The following is a 20,853-nucleotide window of genomic DNA, read 5'->3' on the forward strand; positions in this document are numbered from 1 at the left end:
TAATGATGAAACATAGAACTAATCTTTGGGTTACTGTTTGATTGTTTTAGTTTTAGGAAAATCTTGAAAAAAAATATATTATTCATAATTATGATGCACAATTCAATGCTTGACCAAGATTCAAGATGTATATGTTGGGTCAAGAAAATGTCATTATTGGTTGGTGTGGACATGAGGAAGTTATGGCGCCGCCGGCCGCTGAACAGCATATTCATATTTGTTTATTTGCTGCAATAGACTTTCAGACCACACGAAGCCAACGTTTGCATGCAGAACAAAAACTTGCTTGCCCTATAAATACCAACGCAAGTGTTGCTGTCTATGCATCACAGAGCCATTGTTGCTTTAATCAGTTACCTACAAAACAAGAAAACCACACACTGCTAAGTGCTTGCTTTCACTGTGATCTCCTCTCATGGCTGGAAAAGATAGAATCCTTGTTTTGGGACCCACAGGAGCCATTGGAAGACACATTGTGTGGGCAAGTGTGAAGGCTGGAAATCCCACCTATGTCTTGGTTAGGGACACTCCACCCACTGTTAACAAGCCAAGGCTTGTCACAGCTGCCAATCCTGAAACCAGGGAAGAGCTCCTTCAGAACTTCCAAAATTCTGGAGTTTTTCTAATCCAGGTTCCTTCCTCTCTTCATCTCAACATCATTTTTACCATTTTCTCTTTTCAACTCTTTTCAGACTACTTATACTACTCATTTACCTCTGCAGGGAAATATGAATGATCATCAAAGTCTGGTCAACGCAATCAAACAAGTTGACGTCGTAATCTGCTCATTTGGAAGACTCCTGATAGAAGACCAGGTGAAGATCATTGCAGCCATAAAAGAAGCTGGAAACATCAAGGTGCCACTCTTGCTAATGGAAAATATCTTTCTTTCTGAATATATGCACATTTTCCACATAAATCCTTCTATATATTGTGACATATTAAGTGTTGATTATTCAACAGAGATTCTTCCCATCTGAATTTGGATTGGATGTGGATCGTCAAGATGCAGTTGAACCAGTGAGAGAAGTTTTTGAGGAAAAAGCAAAAATCCGGAGAATAATTGAAGCTGAGGGAGTTCCTTACACTTACCTGTGTTGTCATGCTTTTACCGGTTACTTCTTACGTAACCTAGCACAGATTGACACCACTGTTCCTCCTCGCGACAAGATATTCATTCAAGGAGATGGAAATGTCAAAGGTACTTATAATTAATAATTGTTTTAGCACACACACTCTTGAAAACAAGTGATAAAATTGGTTGAAGAATGTGTATATATATAATTAATATTGTGAGTGAGTTGTTTCAGGTGCATATGTGACTGAGGCTGATGTGGGGACTTACACCGTGGAAGCAGTGAATGACCCTAACACCTTAAACAAAGCCGTGCATATAAGACTTCCTGCAAATTATTTGACCTTAAATGAGATTGTGTCTTTGTGGGAGAAAAAAATTGGAAAGAGTATTGAGAAAATCTATGTTCCAGAGGAAGAGGTTCTCAAGGATATTCAAGGTAACACTCTCATATCTTATATATGCAATATTGCTGCAGGTTGAATAATAAGTTTGTGAAATTAATAAACCATGTATTCATTTATTTTGATTTTGGTTTTGGTTTTGGTTTACTGCAGAGTTGTCTTTCCCAAATAATTACCTGTTGGCGTTATATCACTCACAGCAGATAAGGGGAGATGCAGTCTATGAGATTGATCCCACCAAAGACGTTGAGGCTTCTCAGGCTTATCCACATGTTAAATACACCACTGTTGATGAATACTTGAACCAGTTTCTCTGATTTCTCAAATTTCAGGAACATATCTTATCATGCAATCTCCAATAAGACTAATGATGTCGTTTTCCTTTCTTTCAAAATTCCTTCGTTTGTCTAATCCTTTAGAAACCATTTATTATATTAATGCATCTTCTTTTAACCCAAAAAGAATAGCAACACTGTAATCTGCAGTCAAAAGTACTGTTTCTAAATTTTTACATCATTCTTGGATGAATGCGTCTCATTGCTTCTTTTAATGCTTCGTGTTGAGGGTCCCTGGAAATTTTTTCAAGCACACTGGACTGCACTCGTGATGGAGTTTAATTAAAGAGGCACACTAAATAAACAGATAAAATAAGGAAATGTAAACTAGGGATGTGATAAGAGAAAGATAAAGAGAAAAGGCAATAAAAGAAAGTAGAAATTAGTTTCAGCTAAAAAATATCATTGTTATTGAAAAGAAGACGCAAGCTCCGTGGACTTGAGCAAGGGGTTGACGGTCAAAGAGTTTTTTTTTTATGGGAAAAAAACGAATGAATATAATGGAAAGTTATAATTCCTATGTAAAACCACCTAACAATATAGGATAGATCTCAGGATAGATCTCACTGAGAGACTCAAAATCACCAATTGAAATATGAAAAACTTACCTTACACATTTTAGATAACATCCATGATCATACCTTAAGTTACATCATTCTCAAAATTTCAATGTGGTCTATCGTACTTATTTTAAAAATCTTCCTATTCCTATGAATCCATAGCGTATCTACCAACAACTCACACAACCCCAAATCTAGTTAACACTTTTATTCGTCCTATTGATTTTAAAATTTAGAAAATGTATTTTTGGCTTCCAATGATCCGTCGTAGTCACCTAGAGGCATTTTGCACTGACTAGGACTCGAACCTAGGAATATAATGGAGTATTTTAGGGATACCTCAATTCTTATACAAACATCTTACAATTAAGCACTATGACCAACCAAAAATACATAAACCAGACAAACAAAAAAACATCATAACATAACTCCTATGCCTCCCCACCCCACGTAAAACCACCTAGCAATATCTGATAGATCTCATGTAATCCGGAGGCTCAAGACACCAATCAGAATAAGAAAAACTTACCCCACAAGTTTTGGATAACACCCATTACCATTGTAGAAGTCCTTGTCAACATCAAAGTTTCATTCATCCAAGGGAATCTTGTAAAAATATTTGGCTTGTTGAAGTCGAAACCCAATTTATGTTGATCAATAACAAAACCTTCAGCTTCAGATACATCCAGCTTCTCGGTTTCTTGATGAAAATTCAAAGTATCTAACTCTTTTATTTGAGCATTAAAAGATTTAAGCTTTCCATTTGATTTAGCAAGTTCAGTCTTCATCCTTTCAAAATCAGCATAGGAAATACGCTTGTACTTTTTTCCTTCATCATTTTTTCGATTAATAAAGCACGACTTGAAAGTTCAATAACAAAATCAACCAAAGATGGAACATCAAATGCTTTAAGCATGTTGTACGAGGACTCATCAAGGTTCGTTAGAATAAATTCCGAAAACGAGTAGTAGCAGCAAAGATTGAACCTAGAAGTGATTGTGAAGAACTACCTTGGATATGACGATGACGCCTAGAAGATGAATGTGATCTCCTAGTACTTCAATCTCTTTTCTTATTCTTTTGTGAAGGACCAACAACATTTTCATCATTTTCGAGCTCAATAGCTTCAACCCGAGATATCGGTTCGACAATCTCCATTTCAACTGCATGATTAATTTCTGGTTCAGGCCGAGGAGTCAAACCTCCTGCTTTGTTCACAATTTTGGAGAAGTAAGATTGAGCTTTTGGATTAGTGGTAGCCATCAAACCTAAAAACCAATAAAACATTTAGCAAAGTTAAAAATCTCTTGTTACGTAGCAAAATTTTGAACAAACTCATACCAAAGAAATCTTTTTTCGGCATTTTTGAGGTGTATAACCGTAATAGAGCGCGAGTAGGAATCTGGTAGGATAATGATCGAGAACTTCAATAACAGGACGATCTTCGACATCCATCGAATGGTATGACCAATAGTTAAACTTCAAGGGTTGACTAGTCCAGTAGAAAGGAAATTTTGGAGCATCACCATCAAAGAAATATTTCATTCCATCCTCCTCGATTAGAATTTTGAAAAAACCTCCTTTGAAATTCTTATATGAGGAAGTAAAAGGTTTAAGAAAACAAATTCTAGATTCACTAATCAAAGACAACCAACTTGGTCGTTTACCAGGCCGATAACTATAGTAATACAAGAAAGCTTTTGGACTAGGAAAAAGCGACATTAGTTTACACAAGATACTAAAAGCTTGCATAGAAGCTCAACCATTAGGATGAAGTTGGGTAGGAGCAATATTTAGATAATTGAGTACACCCATTTGAAATTCGCTTAAAGGAAATCAAATGTGAAGATCAGTAAAAAAAATTCATAAAATTAAAAAAAATCACAACTATCATCTTCACGACCATGACAAACATTATCAACATCTCCACCACACGAAAAGAAATTATTTCTTCAACAACATTGAGAGAATAAATGTGAATATTTGAAAGAAAATCACGAAGATCTTTAGAAGAACGATACCGAGAGAAAAGTTCTTAGACCTTAGGATTGACCCAAATATTACCGAGATGAAGATTTATCCTTGGTGTAGTCCTCTTGGCTCTATCGACTTCAACATCTGTAGTCGCTTCATTTGAATCCTTCGTACATGAAAGAGTAGCAGATGATGAAACCGAATATGCATCTCGGTCGTCTCGTATCACTCTTCCAGTAGATTCGCCACCCGCGCTCGAAAAACCCATAAATTCATCAGACACGGAAACAGAGTTGGAGATAGACATTATACCTTGATGCAATTTACTAAAACTCTCATAAGTAAGAATACAAGAAAGTGTAAATGAGATTGGATATTTATAACAACAATAAAACCCTACACTTGAAAGGTCATGACATCTTAATCGTTAAAATGTTTCGCATCTAACGGTCAGGTGCATCTATCACATCAAGTCAATCGTTGTGATCGAGAAAAAACACATAAAACGAGGCATTTAATACAAAATCAAAATGATTTGAAAAAAGATTTTTCTACGACAAGATTTGAATGCACCTTTTTATTTTTATTTTTAGGCATAATGTCTTTTTCAACAAAAATCCTCATGTCTAGGGGCTAGTGTACTGCTAGGCCGAGAGGTCTAACCGAAAAGTATAGATGAAAGGTCTAGTCGAAAAGTATATATATAAAAAAGTTAAATATAAGAAATATATATATATATATATATAATAAATATGGTTACTGTAGCAAGGTCCAGCATGATAAGGCACAGATTAATAGGTGTGTGTTTAAAAAGATATTAGGTACAAAAAGAAAGACCCAAATAGGTTATGAGCCCAATAAGAAAACACTATAAATAGGACATTAGTCTAAGAGGTAAGTGGAGTGATTTTTATCTAATAATTACATAAAACTAATTCTGACTTTGGCATCGGAGTGTCTTGCAGGCACACACACCCAACCGCGAAAGGAGACCGAGAGGAGAAGTCGAAGGGTGCAGTTGATCCAGCCCAACTTAAGAAGCTTGCCAAACTTAGGTTCAACTAAGTAGGAGTTAAGAGCCCAATCTGAGAGTCCAACCCAAAGGCCAAATCCGAGAGTCCAACCCGAAGGCCTAATCCGAGAGTCCAACCCAAAAAGCCCAATCCGAGAAGTCAACACATTCTGCTTAAAGAGAGTTTTTGGACCCTTTTGCAGGAACATTATTAAATATTGTTAATATTATTAAGTATTGTGAATATTATTAATATTATAAATATTATTAATATTATTAATACTAATAATATTATTAATATTATTATTACTAATAATGTTATTAATATTAATATTCTCATTAATATTAATATTGTTATTATCAATATTAATAAAAATATTAATATTAATATCATCATTAATATCATTAGAAGGAGATAGAAAATCCTAGAGGAGGTCGTCGTCAAGGAGAATCATATCTTGGATCTTGTTTTCCATGTTTGTAATGGCCAACATGGATGACCACTTCTACATTTCGGATTGAGAGTAATATGTTCAAACTCTTATGTATTGAGATGATATTTAAACATAACTTTTTTTTCTGGATTGATGATTGGTATTGCAATTTTATTCTTAACACTTGATTTATCATTATTTTGATTCTTAGATTTTACTGGAAAGTACTTTTAAGACCTAAATGATAATGCTTAACATAATGTTATGGATAGATTTGAAAATTTAATTGATATCAACATATGTTCGTAACGATAAGGAGTTTTTATAAATATGCGAGGAATTGATATTCATGAGACTATGTTAATAATTTTATATGTGAGGAATCAATATAAATGAATTTTATATGAACATCAATATCAATCAAAGAAAAATATTATATTATTTTCAAAATACAAAAGAGTGAGAAGGATTAACCCCCAATCCCAATTTTCCAATTGAATGACACAACTCTTTACTTTGTTTTATTTACATTCGTGCAATCTCATACACAACAACAAGATACTATAAGCTAAGGTACTCAAACTATTTAGTGAAAACAATGACGATGAAATAGGTAGTAAAAAATAGGAGTATATATGCACATAATTATGTTATTGTATAAGTGATGTATAAGATATAGTAACTGAAATCATGTCATGGAATATATAAAAGGGGTGTGACAATTAGTAAAGAATACATTAATATAATAGAAAAAAAAACAATTTTTTTTTATGAAGATAAACAACAATATAAGTCACCAGACATTAAAATTTATTCTATACACTACAAGAAATAATGATGGTAGAGTCTCCAAAAAGGCGATGCAAAGAGCAAAAGAAAGACGCTACATGGAGCTAATGTGGACTTAGTGTCCCAATAGAAATGGAAGCTAATCTTTTGGTGGCTATGCATTAGAGACGACCTCCAATGGGATACAAATTTACAAGATAATGTTAGCTAAGCCTACATAAAGAAAAATATATTATTTAACTATAGTGTAGGTTTAGGGGACACTAAAATGAATATAAAATTAAATAATTATTAAGAATGAACTTTAAGCCTAACTCAACCTCATAAAACTGGCTTATAAGGTTATATTTGCACCCACTTATATGTGTGGAACTATATATTATGGGTGGTATGATAACATACCGATACTAGATGGTCTGATAAGACCAACAAACAATTGTTAGGATAGACTCGAAATGATTCTATATCATATTAAGAAGTGAACTTTAAGCTTAACTTAACCTCATAAAATCAACTTATAAGGTGAGGTTTGCAACCACTTATGTACTATGAAATGTTCTAATTTCTAGTCGATGTGAAATCTCTAACAATAATTAAACTTAGTGTCACCATTGGGGACACTACTTGAGAAACAAATATTAGTGTCGCCTAGACATAAGCTAAATGTAATAAAATATTAACTTGCATCCATTTTGTGTCCCCATTTTGGATGCAATATAATTTTGCAACTTATTTTTTGATTGCATCTACTTTGTTCTTCATTCTAGATGCTAACTTATTATTATTACTTTTAATAATTTTTAACTTGCATCCACTTTGTGTGTCGATTCTAGACTTAATTTTATTTTGACATTTAATTTTTTTCATTGCATCTATTTTGTCTCTTCGTTCTAGACGCTAACTTATTATTATTCTTTTTTAAAAAAAAATAATGTGAGTTAGATCTTCATTGTGGACACAATATTTAATATTTATTTTTGTGTCCAATTGAATAGGCTTCACCTTTTTAATAGCTTTTTTTTATAGCTTTTTTTTTTTACAGTTAAAATAAATTTTTCTTGTACTGATAATTATGTAAAAGAGTTAGAATACTTATTCATTCGTAAATATACTACATTCTAATGTACCATGATTTAGAAAAAAAGGATAGAAACTAAAATTCTTAACCTTAGATATTAATAACATATTTGAATATTACATTTTAAAAGAATTACTCATTGACTTGTTCTGATTCTAAATTTTTAATAATTTTTGTTATAAGACCAAAGAAGAAGAAGAATCTACAAGATTTCAACCAATTTATTAAAAAGATGAAAAGAGACATTCAACGATGTCGCCATTTTAGAACTTTAGAGATTATAATAACATTATCCGATTACCGCCGGGCTTAGTACAGTCATATTATTTCTTCACTCATAATTCTTCCATAATAACTTTTTTCTCATGTCTCTTACGTTTCTTCATCATAATAATTTTTTTTATCATTTAAAACTTATTTTGTATCAATTTTACATTGGGTAAATATTTACTGTATTATTTCCTGTGATAAAAACTAGATAATAATTAAAAACTGAAAAATGTTATGTAAATTATAAATCATTTTAATCAAAAGCATAGACTCATTTGTTTAAACTATGTAAGGCGGTTGCAGGAAAAACACAAAAAAACAAAAATGTTTATTGAATGCACCCTTTTTTGACAGTTATGTTCGGTTGCTGTATCTTCATTGACTGATTCTTCCAATGTGGTATGTTGCACAAAATTGACGTTTTTCTTTTTTAAATATCTTACAAACTCATGTTTCCATTTTTCACTAAATATTGGATAATTTTTCGAATCAAAATATTTTTATTTTAAATATGTTTGAGTTTCTAGTTTGCTTAATAATCTTCTTGACTGGAGCGTATATTAAACTGAGTATATGTTTCAAATGAGTTACAAACTAGGTAAGACACGAACACCTTACACAACACAAACATCAAACATAAGTAATCTCTAAAACATAAAACACTAAGATGTAATTTATTAAACATTAGCTTGTTTATTTGCAAACATATGTGCTGCATAAAAATAAAAATAAACGAAAGTCAAAATGATGGCTTTTATTGGCCTTGAGAATTCATGACGCCATGATGCAGATGGGCGCGGTGAGGAAATAGATATTTGTTTATTTTTGGTGCGTTCAACATGGAGACCAATGCTGTAGATATACGTTTAGAACACATCTTATGAACATCATATACCAAACTCAAATATTCGTTGGTTTTGGACCGCTGAATTCATGGCGCAGCCTCCCTTCTGTCAAAAAATACATATTTCTTTATTTACTCAGTTATTCTTGTTGACATATTCAGCCACATTTCTCATATCCCAAAAACTTGCTTGCCCTATAAATACCAACCCAAGTGTTGCTGTCTATTCATCACACAGCCATTCTTGCTTTAATCAGTTACCTACAAAACAAGAAAACCACACACTGCTCAGTGCTTGCTTTCACTGTGATATCCTCTCATGGCTGGAAAAGATAGAATCCTTGTTTTGGGACCCACAGGAGCCATTGGAAGACACATTGTGTGGGCAAGTGTGAAGGCAGGCAATCCCACCTATGTCTTGGTTAGGGACACTCCACCCACTGTTAACAAGCCAAGGCTTGTCACAGCTGCCAATCCTGAAACCAGGGAAGAGCTCCTTCAGAACTTCCAAAATTCTGGAGTTTTTCTAATCCAGGTTCCTTCCTCTCTTCATCTCATCATCATTTTTACCATTTTCTCTTTTTCAACTCTTCTCAGACTATTTATACTACTCATTTGTCTCTGCAGGGAGATATGAATGATCATCAAAGTCTGCTCAGCGCAATCAAACAAGTTGATGTCGTAATCTGCTCATTTGGAAGACTCCTGATAGAAGACCAGGTGAAGATCATTGCAGCCATAAAAGAAGCTGGAAACATCAAGGTGCCACTCTTGCTAATGGAAAATATCTTTCTTTCTGAATATATGCACATTTTCCACATAAATCCTTCTATATATTGTGACATATTAAGTGTTGATTATTCAACAGAGATTCTTCCCATCTGAATTTGGATTGGATGTGGATCGTCAAGATGCAGTTGAACCAGTGAGAGAAGTTTTTGAGGAAAAAGCAAAAATCCGGAGAATAATTGAAGCTGAGGGAGTTCCTTACACTTACCTGTGTTGTCATGCTTTTACCGGTTACTTCTTACGTAACCTAGCACAGATTGACACCACTGTTCCTCCTCGCGACAAGATATTCATTCAAGGAGATGGAAATGTCAAAGGTACTTATAATTAATAATTGTTTTAGCACACACACACTCTTGAAAACAAGTGATAAAATTGGTTGAAGAATGTGTATATATATAATTAATATTGTGAGTGAGTTGTTTCAGGTGCATATGTGACTGAGGCTGATGTGGGGACTTACACCGTGGAAGCAGTGAATGACCCTAACACCTTAAACAAAGCCGTGCATATAAGACTTCCTGCAAATTATTTGACCTTAAATGAGATTGTGTCTTTGTGGGAGAAAAAAATTGGAAAGAGTATTGAGAAAATCTATGTTCCAGAGGAAGAGGTTCTCAAGGATATTCAAGGTAACACTCTCATATCTTATATATGCAATATTGCTGCAGGTTGAATAATAAGTTTGTGAAATTAATAAACCATGTATTCATTTATTTTGATTTTGGTTTTGGTTTTGGTTTACTGCAGAGTTGTCTTTCCCAAATAATTACCTGTTGGCGTTATATCACTCACAGCAGATAAGGGGAGATGCAGTCTATGAGATTGATCCCACCAAAGACGTTGAGGCTTCTCAGGCTTATCCTCACGTTAAATACACCACTGTTGATGAATACCTGAACCAGTTTCTCTGATTTCTCAAATTTCAGGAACATATTTTATCATGCTGTGCAAAATCTCCAATAAGACTAATGATGTCGTTTTCCTTTCTTTCAAAATTCCTTCGTTTGTCTAATCCTTCAGAAACCATTTATTATATTAATGCATCTTCTTTTAACCCAGTAAGAATAGCAACACTGTAATCTGCAGTCAAAAGTACTGTTTCTAAATTTATACATCATTCTTGGATGAATGCGTCTCATTGCTTCTTTTATGCTTGATTTGGTGAATGGCTCCCAAAAGATTTCAAGCACTTTGGTGCTAAGATATATGCTAAGAAAAGATTAAGGAAAAATAAAAAATAGTACAGAAGCATACACTACACTTCATTAAAAAGAAAAATGTTAAAATATAACTGTGCATGGTGTGGAAAAGCACCAGGGGTAAATTTATTTTGTCATTTATCAAATTAAAAAAATTAAAGCAGCTAAATACATTTAAAAAAATAAAACTCATCAAAACCAAAGGCAAGATATTAAATTAGGTTCAAAATTGAATTTATGAATGAAACTGAATTAAAACACACTCAAACACCCTTACACTTGCTTTTGTGAAGCATGGTTTGCCTAAAAAATATGTTTTTATTTTTTCTGTGTATTAGTTGTAGCCAGAATTTATAGTGCAAGTATGGGTATTATTAGGAAATCTATATTTTATTGTTTTTAGGTCTTAAAATCTCACTACATAATCTTTTTACACTCACCTTCTTATTATAATGCTGGTATTATCACCTGCACAACTTATTTAAGCCCATAAATATAATGAAAAACTTTGACATTATTTTGTTAAATGTTTGAGAAAATCATACTATAATACCAGTGCTTTAGTTTAGAACTCAAAAAATCTAATAAATTGCATACTGTCTTAAAGTTCTAATATAATGTAAGACTAGTGTATCTTGTAATTAAATCGTAACACACATGTACTAAAACAAATCGTGACAGAACTTTAGTATTACTATATCAGAAGAAGATTTACGCAGAACCATGTTAAGTAAACAAAGAGACAGTGAAGAACTCTTTTATAGACAACACAAGCACAAGTAACTAACCAAACGAAAGACAATACAAGTGTACACAAATGCTCTGCTTTTATTGAACCGGGTGCAGTAGTTTATTGGCAATTACGCATTCCATAGATTTCAGACGAATGCATTCAAATAGTTGTCAACGGTAGTGTATTTGACCTCAGGATAAATTTCAGAAGCTTCCACACCTAAAGAAGGGTCAAGCTCATGGTTGGAAATAACTTCCTTTACCACCATTGCATGGCCTAATGCTAACATGAAATTGGCAGGGAAAGGAGACTCTGCAAAGAAAAACAAAATCACAACATAAAAACAAAAGCATTGCATTCACTGGTGGTCAATGTTGATAAAGTATATACACTGACCCTGGATGTTTTTAAGAAGCTGATCTTCTGGAATGTAGACTTTCTCAAGGGTACTCTTAATCTTGTTCTCCCACAAGGAGACCAGCTGGTTGAAGCTCAAAACATTGGCAGGGAGTTTCATGTATAGAGTTTTGTTCAAGGTTCTTGGGTCGTCCACTGCTTTTATGGTATAAGTCCCAACATCTTCCTCCGACACATAAACAGCTGAAACAAATGTTTCAAATGCACAACTGAGATAACTGAACTGCTGTCTATTACACTTTACTTGTACAAAAACATGCAATAGATTGATTTGGCATGTGGTTTGTTACCTTTCACGTTTCCATTTCCTAGAATGACAACCTTATCCCGGGGAGGGGCTGTGACATTTTGTTGTCCCAGTGTTGACAAGAAGTAACCAGAAAAAGCATATGAACAAACGTAAGTGTAGGGGATTCCTTCAGCTTCAACTGTCCTTCGGATATTCACCTTTTTATTGAAAAAACTGGCTGCTGGCTCAACTGCATTGTGTCTGTCCACATCAAGCCCGAATTCCGAAGGGAGGAACCTCTGATGATAGAAGAAACAAGGATTAATTGTTATGAAAGTAGACTTTTGAACCTAACTCAATCCCATAAAACTGGCTTATAAGGTTAAGGTTTGCACCCACTTATCTATAATGAAAGACTCTAATCTCTAGTCGACGTGGGATCTCCAACATTATTATGTCTCATTCAAGGTTTTGTAACACAAGACATTATGCGTGTACCTTAATGTTTCCAGCTTCTTTAATTGCTGCAATGAGCTTCACTTGATCATCTATCTGCTGTCCACCCAGTGTAGATATTACAACATCAACTTCCTTTAAAGCCTTAACAAGGCTTTCATGATCATGTAAATCACCCTGCAAAAATCACCCACAGGGATTTCCATCAAAATTTGAAACACTAACCAAATTTGACTTACATAAAAAGAAAGGCACATACATAAAGCAGAGTGACTCCTGAGGCCTTGAATGTCTCAATAAGTTTAGACTTTTCAGGATGAGAAACAGTGTTCTCTCTGATCAACACAAACGTGGGATGTCCTGCTTCTGTGCTGGCCTTAACTATGAATTTTCCTATGTATCCTGTTCCTCCAAGAACCAGGATTTTGCTCTTCGCTGCCATTCAACAAAAACAACTCAAATTTCAGGTTCAGATCAAAATAAGCACTGAGTTTGAGGATGTGATGAGTTTAGGGATGAATTGGCCTCCTATTTGTAGAACAGTTTCTGGGATTCATTGACGTCAATAGAGAAAAGTCTAATAATCAACTAAGAAAAATGTACTAATACTTGAAGGGATTCATTGAAGTTTGTTGTTTATAATTATTTTTTGAAGTTTCTTATTATGCATTCACACATTTTTTTTAGAAGGAAAATGATGGTTTGAATATATTTTTAGAAATGACACTCTCACAATTATGAAAGTTGAATATATTTTGATGTGATTGATTTAGATATAAATATATATAATAAAAAATAAATTTATAATTAAATTATATAAAAAATATTAAAATAATAATATTGAGAGTTATAACGTGGTTGGATAAAAAATAGGATTGTCAATGTATTATTATGATTTTTTTTATAATAATTTTTTTTATTATGAGAGCTTACAAATAATAGTGGAAACAGTGCAAAAATGCTGCAGTGGTGAACTATGGTTGTATATAAATTTTGGTTGTTCATGTATCATTGTTAAGAAATTTTGGATTTGCTAATATAATAATGCGAATTGTTAAATTTACAGAACAAATTACACAGTTATTTTTTCGAGTTTTTTTTAAAGCCAAAATAATATTATTAATAAAATTCACCAAATCACAAGTATCAAGATTAGTGTAAGATTTACAAAAAGAAACAATGCAAAAATTATTTTATCAAGTTTTTGAGTGAATTTTTATATAAAATAATAATACATAGGAACATTACAAAAAAATTATGAAATAAAAATCAATTTTTAATGTCAAAATAATTAATTGTAATATAATTAAATTAGAGATCATTCTAAAAATTAAAAAAAAAATTGATTTCTATATTAACTTTTATTATTATTAAATAATTTTTAAATTGATATCTAATTAGTAATAAGATTTAAGAACGAATTATTGGGAGATCGTTATTATATGTACTCAATTATTTCTGCATATAAAATTTTAATAAATAGTTAGATCTTTGACTATGATTAATTTTATAAAGTGGTGGATAAAGAAAGTACCACCAAAAGTGTTATTTTTTTGGGTGGTCAACTGCACATAATATAATATTATTTTGTATGGAGGAATATTCCATATTGTGTTGTAAGGTATGATAACAGTCGTATTTTATTTCGTATAAAAAATTTAATTAGTCAATGTTTATAATGAATATTAAACAATCATACTTTATTGAGCAAACTCTACAAATAATAATAGTATTAATACAATTAAATAAGTAATAATATAACTTTTAAAATAGCAACATTTATACTCTGTTACTATTAAGCCCGCGAAATTTGACTCAATGGAGGTTGAATTAGCTTGCACAAACTTCTAGACTCTAAATTTTATTATTTATGTTTTTATAGGGAAAAAAAACCATAAAGTCTTAAAAAATAAATAAAGTAATCAGAATTTCACCTTATGTCAATTCTAAAGTAATCCTAAACAAATAAATATCAGTCTTAGAATATAAAATATATAAGACCCTTCAAACCAAGCTAATTAGTAAGATATAACAAGAGAGATAAATGATGTGTTTTACACATAAAAAAATATAGAGAAAAAAAGTGTGTAACGAAATAAAGAAAGAGATTATTATTTTTAATTAAAAAGATAAAATTAGTTTATAAAATTAAAACAGTAAATATAATATCATTATTAAGATCGCATGCACATTAGGTAAATCTATTATATATCTAATAAATTATCTATCCGAATAATTTGTATTTTTTTATCAATAAAGAATTAATTAATTAAAAAGATAACACTTAAAAATTTCCAATCTTTATAAAAAAAAAATGGCATCCTCTTTATTTTTAATCTATTTGCTGAGAGAGTCTTGAATTATTTTCGACAAGAAAGTTTAACTTTATCTAAAATAAGAACAAAAAAATCCAAGGGAAAAGAAAACAAGAAAAAAAAATGGTACAACTGAACTATCCCTTCTTAATTTTTTTTTTAAAAAAGAGATATTTGTGAAAGTGATCTTACGAAATAAGTGAGAGAAAACGGAGGCGCGCTTAGGGTTTGTGGCGGCGCGCTTAGGGTTTGCGGAGGCGCGACAGCGTTCCATCGGACCAGTGAGGAGCGGCGATCAGGGGCGGCGGACGTGCGTTCACGTTTTCCACCAGCACGGCGGCTCTGATCGCGTTTTGTGCGAACCTCTTCACCAGGTGCAGCGGACGACGACGACCAGGGGTTGCGGGGGTGGCGCGCGACTGGGTCTGTGCGCAGTGGTGCGGGGCGGCTGTGCGTGGCGGTGGTGCGGTGGGCTTTTGAAATGGCAGAGGGTTCTAATGGTTTCATCATCCCATGGAAGTGTTTGAAGGATAGGGAAGAATCTTCGGCGAAGACTGTATATGCTAAGTCTGGACAAAAGAAAACTTTTGCTCAAGCTTTGGGAACTACATGTGATATTCCTTTGTCCGAGTTACCCACTCCTTATATTAAGGGAGACATGATTGTGGTCCGGATCGATGAAACAGAATACTTGACTGGCCTTGAGGATTGCAAGACTCATTTACATGGTCGGGTTATTCTTTCTAAAGGAGATAAACCTCTCACACACCTAGACTTAACTAAAAAGTTGCAACCGGTGTGGAAGGCTCTTGGACCGTGGAAAGCAATTCCTCTTAGGAAGGGTTTTTATGAGTTTGAGTTCGCTTCTTTAGAAGACATGCGGTGGGTTCTCGGGATGGGTTCCTTGAAGTTATCTCCGGGTTTCTTGAGACTTTTTGCCTGGACAAAAGATTTTGTTCCAACTACCATGAAGAGTACAAAAACTCAGGCCTGGGTTAGAATCTATAGTTTGCCTTTGGAGTATTGGAGGACACATGTGATTTTTTCAATCATAAAATGTCTTGGTACTCCTTTGGTTTTGGATGAGAATACTATGAGAAAGAAAAGGGGTATGTTTGCTAGAGTACTGGTGGATATTGATATGTTGTCCCCTCTTCCTGATCATCTCTGGGTTGAACGCTCAGACTTTACCTTTGTAGCTGGTGTGGAATATGAATGGCTCCCTCCTTTTTGTTCTCACGGTAAGGTGATAGGCCATGAGCTTGCTCAGTGCCGAGTGATTCATGATCAGGGTCGTGCTCCTGGGTCTCAACATAAATCTTCTCATAAGATAATTGAACGAGATCAGGGGAGGACTGAGGTCCCAAAACAACGTAAAGAGTATCGTAAAGAAGATCCGCAGCCGAAGCACGTGGAAGGTTACACTGATAAATTGAACATTAATGCTTCTGCCGGAGCTAAAGCAGGGTCACTCTTGGGTTATACTGCTCTTGATAAACCAGGTGGAGTGGAGGACGATTTTGCTGATATGCCTTCTCTTGAAGATGCCTCAGATCATGAATCCAGGCAGGGATTGCCCACTCACACTTCGAATTTCCCAGAAACGGGGACGCTAAGGAATTCACCTCCCCTTATGCAAGCCAAGGGCTCCAATCATGTGGAGGTCTTGACTCCTGTGGTGGTATCACCTCAATTACGTCCCATCTCTCCTTAGCGGGTTAAATCACTTGTTCATACTACAACCCTATCCAATACTCCAATTGATGGCCATCATGAGGAGGTCTCTGCTATTGTGACTGTACCATCCCCGTCGTTGGTGCTAAAAAATCACTTCTCCTCTCTTGATGGTTTAGACACTACTGATGTGGGAGGTGATCCTTATATTGGTACGTCTAGTGCCATTGTTGAACCTCATAAGGCTAAATCTTCTGCGAATGTTAAAGCACTATCGTTGGTCCTACAAAATTACTTTTCCTCTCTTGATGGTTTGGAAAATACAAATGTTCTTTCAAAATTTTGGGCTGATCCCAACGAGATGGAGGAGGATGACAGTGATACTGGGGAGGAAATATTTTGCACTAAAAGAAACCCAGGGAGACCACCTAAGAAGAGTGGTAAATCCAAAAAAACTGCTAAGGCAGTTCTCTCCACACCGTCGCAATGAAAGTCTCTTCATTTTTCTGGAATGTTAGAGGATTGGGAAAGCACAAAACTGTGGAGATGTTGATTAGTTTACTCAAACTACACAAACCTCTTCTGGTTTTTCTTGTTGAACCTATGGTGCCGTACACTGATGCTTTTGAAGTCATTTTCAAATCTGTTAATATGCATTTGGTGGCTACGTCTCCTATTGTTAATAAAACTGCTAAGCTTTGGTGTTTGTCGGTTCCTAATTTGGTTCGAAATTTCTTGGTAAATGAACAATTTATTTTTGTAACTTGTCATTTGCATGATAAATGTTTTAGTTTTGCAGGAGTTTATGGTGCTACCACATACGTGGCTAGACGGGTTTTGTGGAGGGATCTTAGTTCCTTCAAAGGGTCTTGGTGTATTATGGGTGATTTTAATGTTGTGCTCTCAGCCGATGTCTGTAAAGGAGGGGTGGCTCCTAATCAAGTTTCTTGCAATGAATTCCTTGATTGGATTAATACTAATGATCTTTCTTGTATGCCTTTTACCGGTACTTGCTATACTTGGTGTAATGGAAGGAGAGGGCTCCATAGAATTCATAGAAAATTGGATAGGGCGTTATGTAACGAAGTGTGTTTGGATGAATGGGATTCTTGTACTTATCAGGTTCTTGTTAAAAATTGTTCTGATCATTCCCCTATTCTTACTAGTCTTGCTAGTAATTCTTTGAAGAAGGTTAGCAATTTTCGTTTCTTTTCTATGTGGCTTCAAGACGCTTCATGTATGAAGCTTATTCATGATTCTTGGGCTAATAAGGTTGTTGGTTGTCCTATGTTTATTTTACATCATAAGTTAAAAAGGTTGAAAGTTGAGCTACGTGACTGGAATAAAAATTCTTTTGGTAATGTTCACAATGCAGTTCTTCTTAAACAGGGTCTTCTGCTTGGTATTCAACAAAACTTAGAGACTGCTAGTATGTCTGATATTGATGGACTTCTCTGTCAAGAAAGGATCGCTAAGGAGGAGCTTAATCAGGCTCTTCACTGTCAATATTTGTTTTGGAAAGAAAGGGCTAAAATGCTTTGGTTTAAAGATGGGGATAGAAATACTGCTTTTTTCCATGCTGTGGTTAAGAGGAGGAATAATTTTAGTGGGATTCATCGTCTACGAATTGATAATGTTGTTACTGAGGATCCTACACTCATTGAGGAACATATTTTGGACTTTTATAAAACTCTTTATGCCGAGTCTATTTCTCATGATCAGGATGCAAACAATATGGAAGATTTTATTAGTACTTATATTCCTGAGCTGGTTTCCTCTGAGGAGAATATGATGTTGCTTAAATGTCCTGATTTTTTGGAGATCAAGAATGCTGTTTTTAACCTTAATGGTAATAGTGCATCAGGTCCTGATGGCTTTGGTGGTGTTTTTTATCGTTCTTGTTGGGATATTATTGGGACAGATGTTTGTAATGCAGTCCAACAGTTTTTTAAACAAAACTGGGTTCTCCCTGGAATGAATAGCAATGTGGTATCTCTTATTCCTAAGATTCAGGGTGCTGAATCTATTAAAGATTATAGGCCGATTGCTATTGCTAATTTTAAATTTAAGATTATTTCCAAGATTTTGGCAGATCGGCTTGCTCTTGTGGCTGCCAGAATTATTTCTCCTAATCAGTATGGGTTTGTGCAGGGCAGACAGATTCAAGATTGTATTAGTATTGCTTCTGAAGCTATTAACTTGCTTTCTAAAAAGGTTCACGGAGGCAATGTGGCTTACAAAGTTGATATTCACAAAGCTTTTGACACTCTAAGTTGGAAGTTTTTACTATCAGTTTTGTCACACTTTGGTTTTCAGCCCTCGTTTGTCGGTTGGATTAGTACTATTCTCCGTTCAGCTATGCTTTCTATCAGAATAAATGGTAGTTTGGTGGGTTTTTTTCCTTGTAGTAGAGGTGTTAGACAAGGTGATCCTTTGTCTCCTATATTTTTTTGTCTTGCAGAGGAAGTTCTTAGTAGAGGTCTCTCAAAGCTTGTGAATGATAAGAAGATTCTACATATGGCTAGTCCACAAGGTTTTCTCACTCCCTCTCATATTTTATATGCGGATGACATTTTTATTTTCTGTAGGGCGAATACTAAGTCTCTTAGAAATTTGAGAAATTTTCTTAAAACATATGGTGATTTCTCTAGTCAATATGTTAATAATTCTAAGAGTAGTTTTTTCACCATGGATAATTCTACAAGATTTGTCACCAAAATTCAGCGTATTCTTTCTTGTAGTCATGGTTGTTTGCCTTTCACTTATTTAGGAGTGCCTATCTTTGTTGGTGCTCCAAGGGGTCGTTTTCTTCAACCTTTGGCTGATAAAGTCAAATTGAAGCTAGCTTCTTGGAATGGTAAATCTCTTAGCATGATGGGTCGAATTCAGTTGGTCAATACGGTGATTACGGGTCTTCTAGCTTATAGTTTTAATTTGTATAAATGGTCTGTTTCTCTTCTTAAGCAAGTTGAACAGTGGTGTCAAAATTTTATCTGGACTGGTGATATTCTGAAAAAAGGTATAGCTACTGTTAATTGCGATACGATTTGTTCTCCCCTTGAGAATGGAGGTTTGAAAATTATTAACCTTCACCATGAAAATAATGCTTATCTTCTTAAGCTTGCTTGGAACTTTGCTTATAGCAACAAGCCTTGGTCTCTGCTCTTGAAAGCTAGGGTCCTTAAATCAAAATGAGTTTCGAATGGTTTATAGATCGTCATCTCTTTGGCCTGGAATTAAGCAGTTTTATTCTACTATACTTGATTATACTTCTTGGACTGTTGGTACAGGTTCTCTTATTAATTTTTGGAAGGATAAATGGTGTGCTACTTCTTCTTTAGCAAATATTGCAGGATTATCTGATGGTGCTAGTATTCCGGATACAGTCTCTCAGTTTTGGACAGGTAGTGGTTGGAATATTCCATTGTCTTTACAGCAGATGCCTCATCTTTTTAGTCATAACATGGTTAGGGCGGTACAGGATATTCCTAATTGGATTCTAGATGAGTCTGGTCGTCTCACTCTTAAATCAGCTATGACTTTTTTCTTGGATCCAGGGGTTTCCTGTGGTTGGGGTAAATTTATTTGGTCTTCATATATTCCGCCTTCCAAAACTCTTGTCCTTTGGAAAGTTTTTCATGGGCGGCTTCCTACAGATCAGCATATTCAAAATAAAGGTTTGCATATTTGTTCTATGTGTACGCTTTGTGAAAAGCACGAGGAATCTATTCAACATTTATTTTTTGAATGTGCTAATGCTTTGCGTATTTGGAGTTGGGTTCAACACATTTTTCCTACTTATCATTTCTCTAATAAGGATGATCTTCTTTCTTTTATTAAGAGTGATGGTAGTCCGTTGGTTAAATTAATTAAGCTAGCTGTGATAACTTTTTCTATTTGGATGATATGGCGTATGAGGAATTATGCTCGTTTTCAGGATAAGATTGAGGTTTCTAGAGTTATTTTGGTTATTAAAGACTTAACTTGTCTAGTGGGTAATTCGTCTAAAGCTTCAATGAAGAATGATATGTTTGATTTCAATGTGCTAAAGTTTTTTGGTATTAACACTCATACTGGTAAAGTTCTACGTCCTCTTCCTGTTAGATGGGAGTTTCCTTCACCAGGCTGGGTAAAAATTAATTGGAGCTTGCTACTTGCGGAGGTATTTTTCGTGGGAGTATGGGGGAATTTATTGGAGCTTTTTCTGCGTTTCTTGAAGTTCAGACTGCTCTGGTTGCTGAGTTTTATGGGGTTATACATGCT

The 20,853-nt window shown here is 34.4% G+C and overlaps 4 protein-coding genes across 4 annotated transcripts; 3 read left to right on the forward strand and 1 right to left on the reverse strand.

Annotated features, from left to right (window-relative positions):
- Window positions 1–243: 243 nt before the first annotated feature.
- LOC137810249 (isoflavone reductase) lies at window positions 244–2,007 on the forward strand. Its single transcript, XM_068611424.2, has 5 exons — window positions 244–631; window positions 723–857; window positions 964–1,201; window positions 1,311–1,514; window positions 1,633–2,007. Exons 1-5 carry the CDS (start codon window positions 416–418, stop codon window positions 1,794–1,796), a joined length of 957 nt encoding a protein of 318 aa, XP_068467525.2. The 5' UTR covers window positions 244–415; the 3' UTR covers window positions 1,797–2,007.
- A 6,928-nt stretch (window positions 2,008–8,935) lies between these two features.
- Window positions 8,936–10,733, forward strand: LOC137810252 (isoflavone reductase). The gene is made up of 5 exons (XM_068611427.2): window positions 8,936–9,310; window positions 9,403–9,537; window positions 9,644–9,881; window positions 9,993–10,196; window positions 10,315–10,733. Exons 1-5 carry the CDS (start codon window positions 9,095–9,097, stop codon window positions 10,476–10,478), a joined length of 957 nt encoding a protein of 318 aa, XP_068467528.2. The 5' UTR covers window positions 8,936–9,094; the 3' UTR covers window positions 10,479–10,733.
- Window positions 10,734–11,429: 696 nt separating this feature from the next.
- LOC137810253 (eugenol synthase 1) lies at window positions 11,430–13,277 on the reverse strand. Its single transcript, XM_068611428.1, has 5 exons — window positions 12,861–13,277; window positions 12,644–12,778; window positions 12,207–12,444; window positions 11,896–12,099; window positions 11,430–11,811 (listed from the first exon to the last, which is right to left on the reverse strand). Exons 1-5 carry the CDS (start codon window positions 13,041–13,043, stop codon window positions 11,645–11,647), a joined length of 927 nt encoding a protein of 308 aa, XP_068467529.1. The 5' UTR covers window positions 13,044–13,277; the 3' UTR covers window positions 11,430–11,644.
- A 2,120-nt stretch (window positions 13,278–15,397) lies between these two features.
- LOC150028943 (uncharacterized) lies at window positions 15,398–19,893 on the forward strand. The gene is made up of 7 exons (XM_090299386.1): window positions 15,398–16,579; window positions 16,631–16,901; window positions 17,390–17,596; window positions 17,966–18,340; window positions 18,455–18,513; window positions 18,604–18,911; window positions 19,881–19,893. The coding sequence occupies exons 1-7, from the start codon at window positions 15,398–15,400 to the stop codon at window positions 19,891–19,893; spliced, it is 2,415 nt and encodes an 804-aa protein (XP_090155512.1).
- The last annotated feature ends 960 nt before the right edge of the window (window positions 19,894–20,853 follow it).

This window comes from Phaseolus vulgaris, chromosome 2 (assembly GCF_051622355.1).
Source record: "Phaseolus vulgaris cultivar YP4 chromosome 2, ASM5162235v1, whole genome shotgun sequence".
Lineage (NCBI taxonomy): Eukaryota > Viridiplantae > Streptophyta > Magnoliopsida > Fabales > Fabaceae > Phaseolus > Phaseolus vulgaris.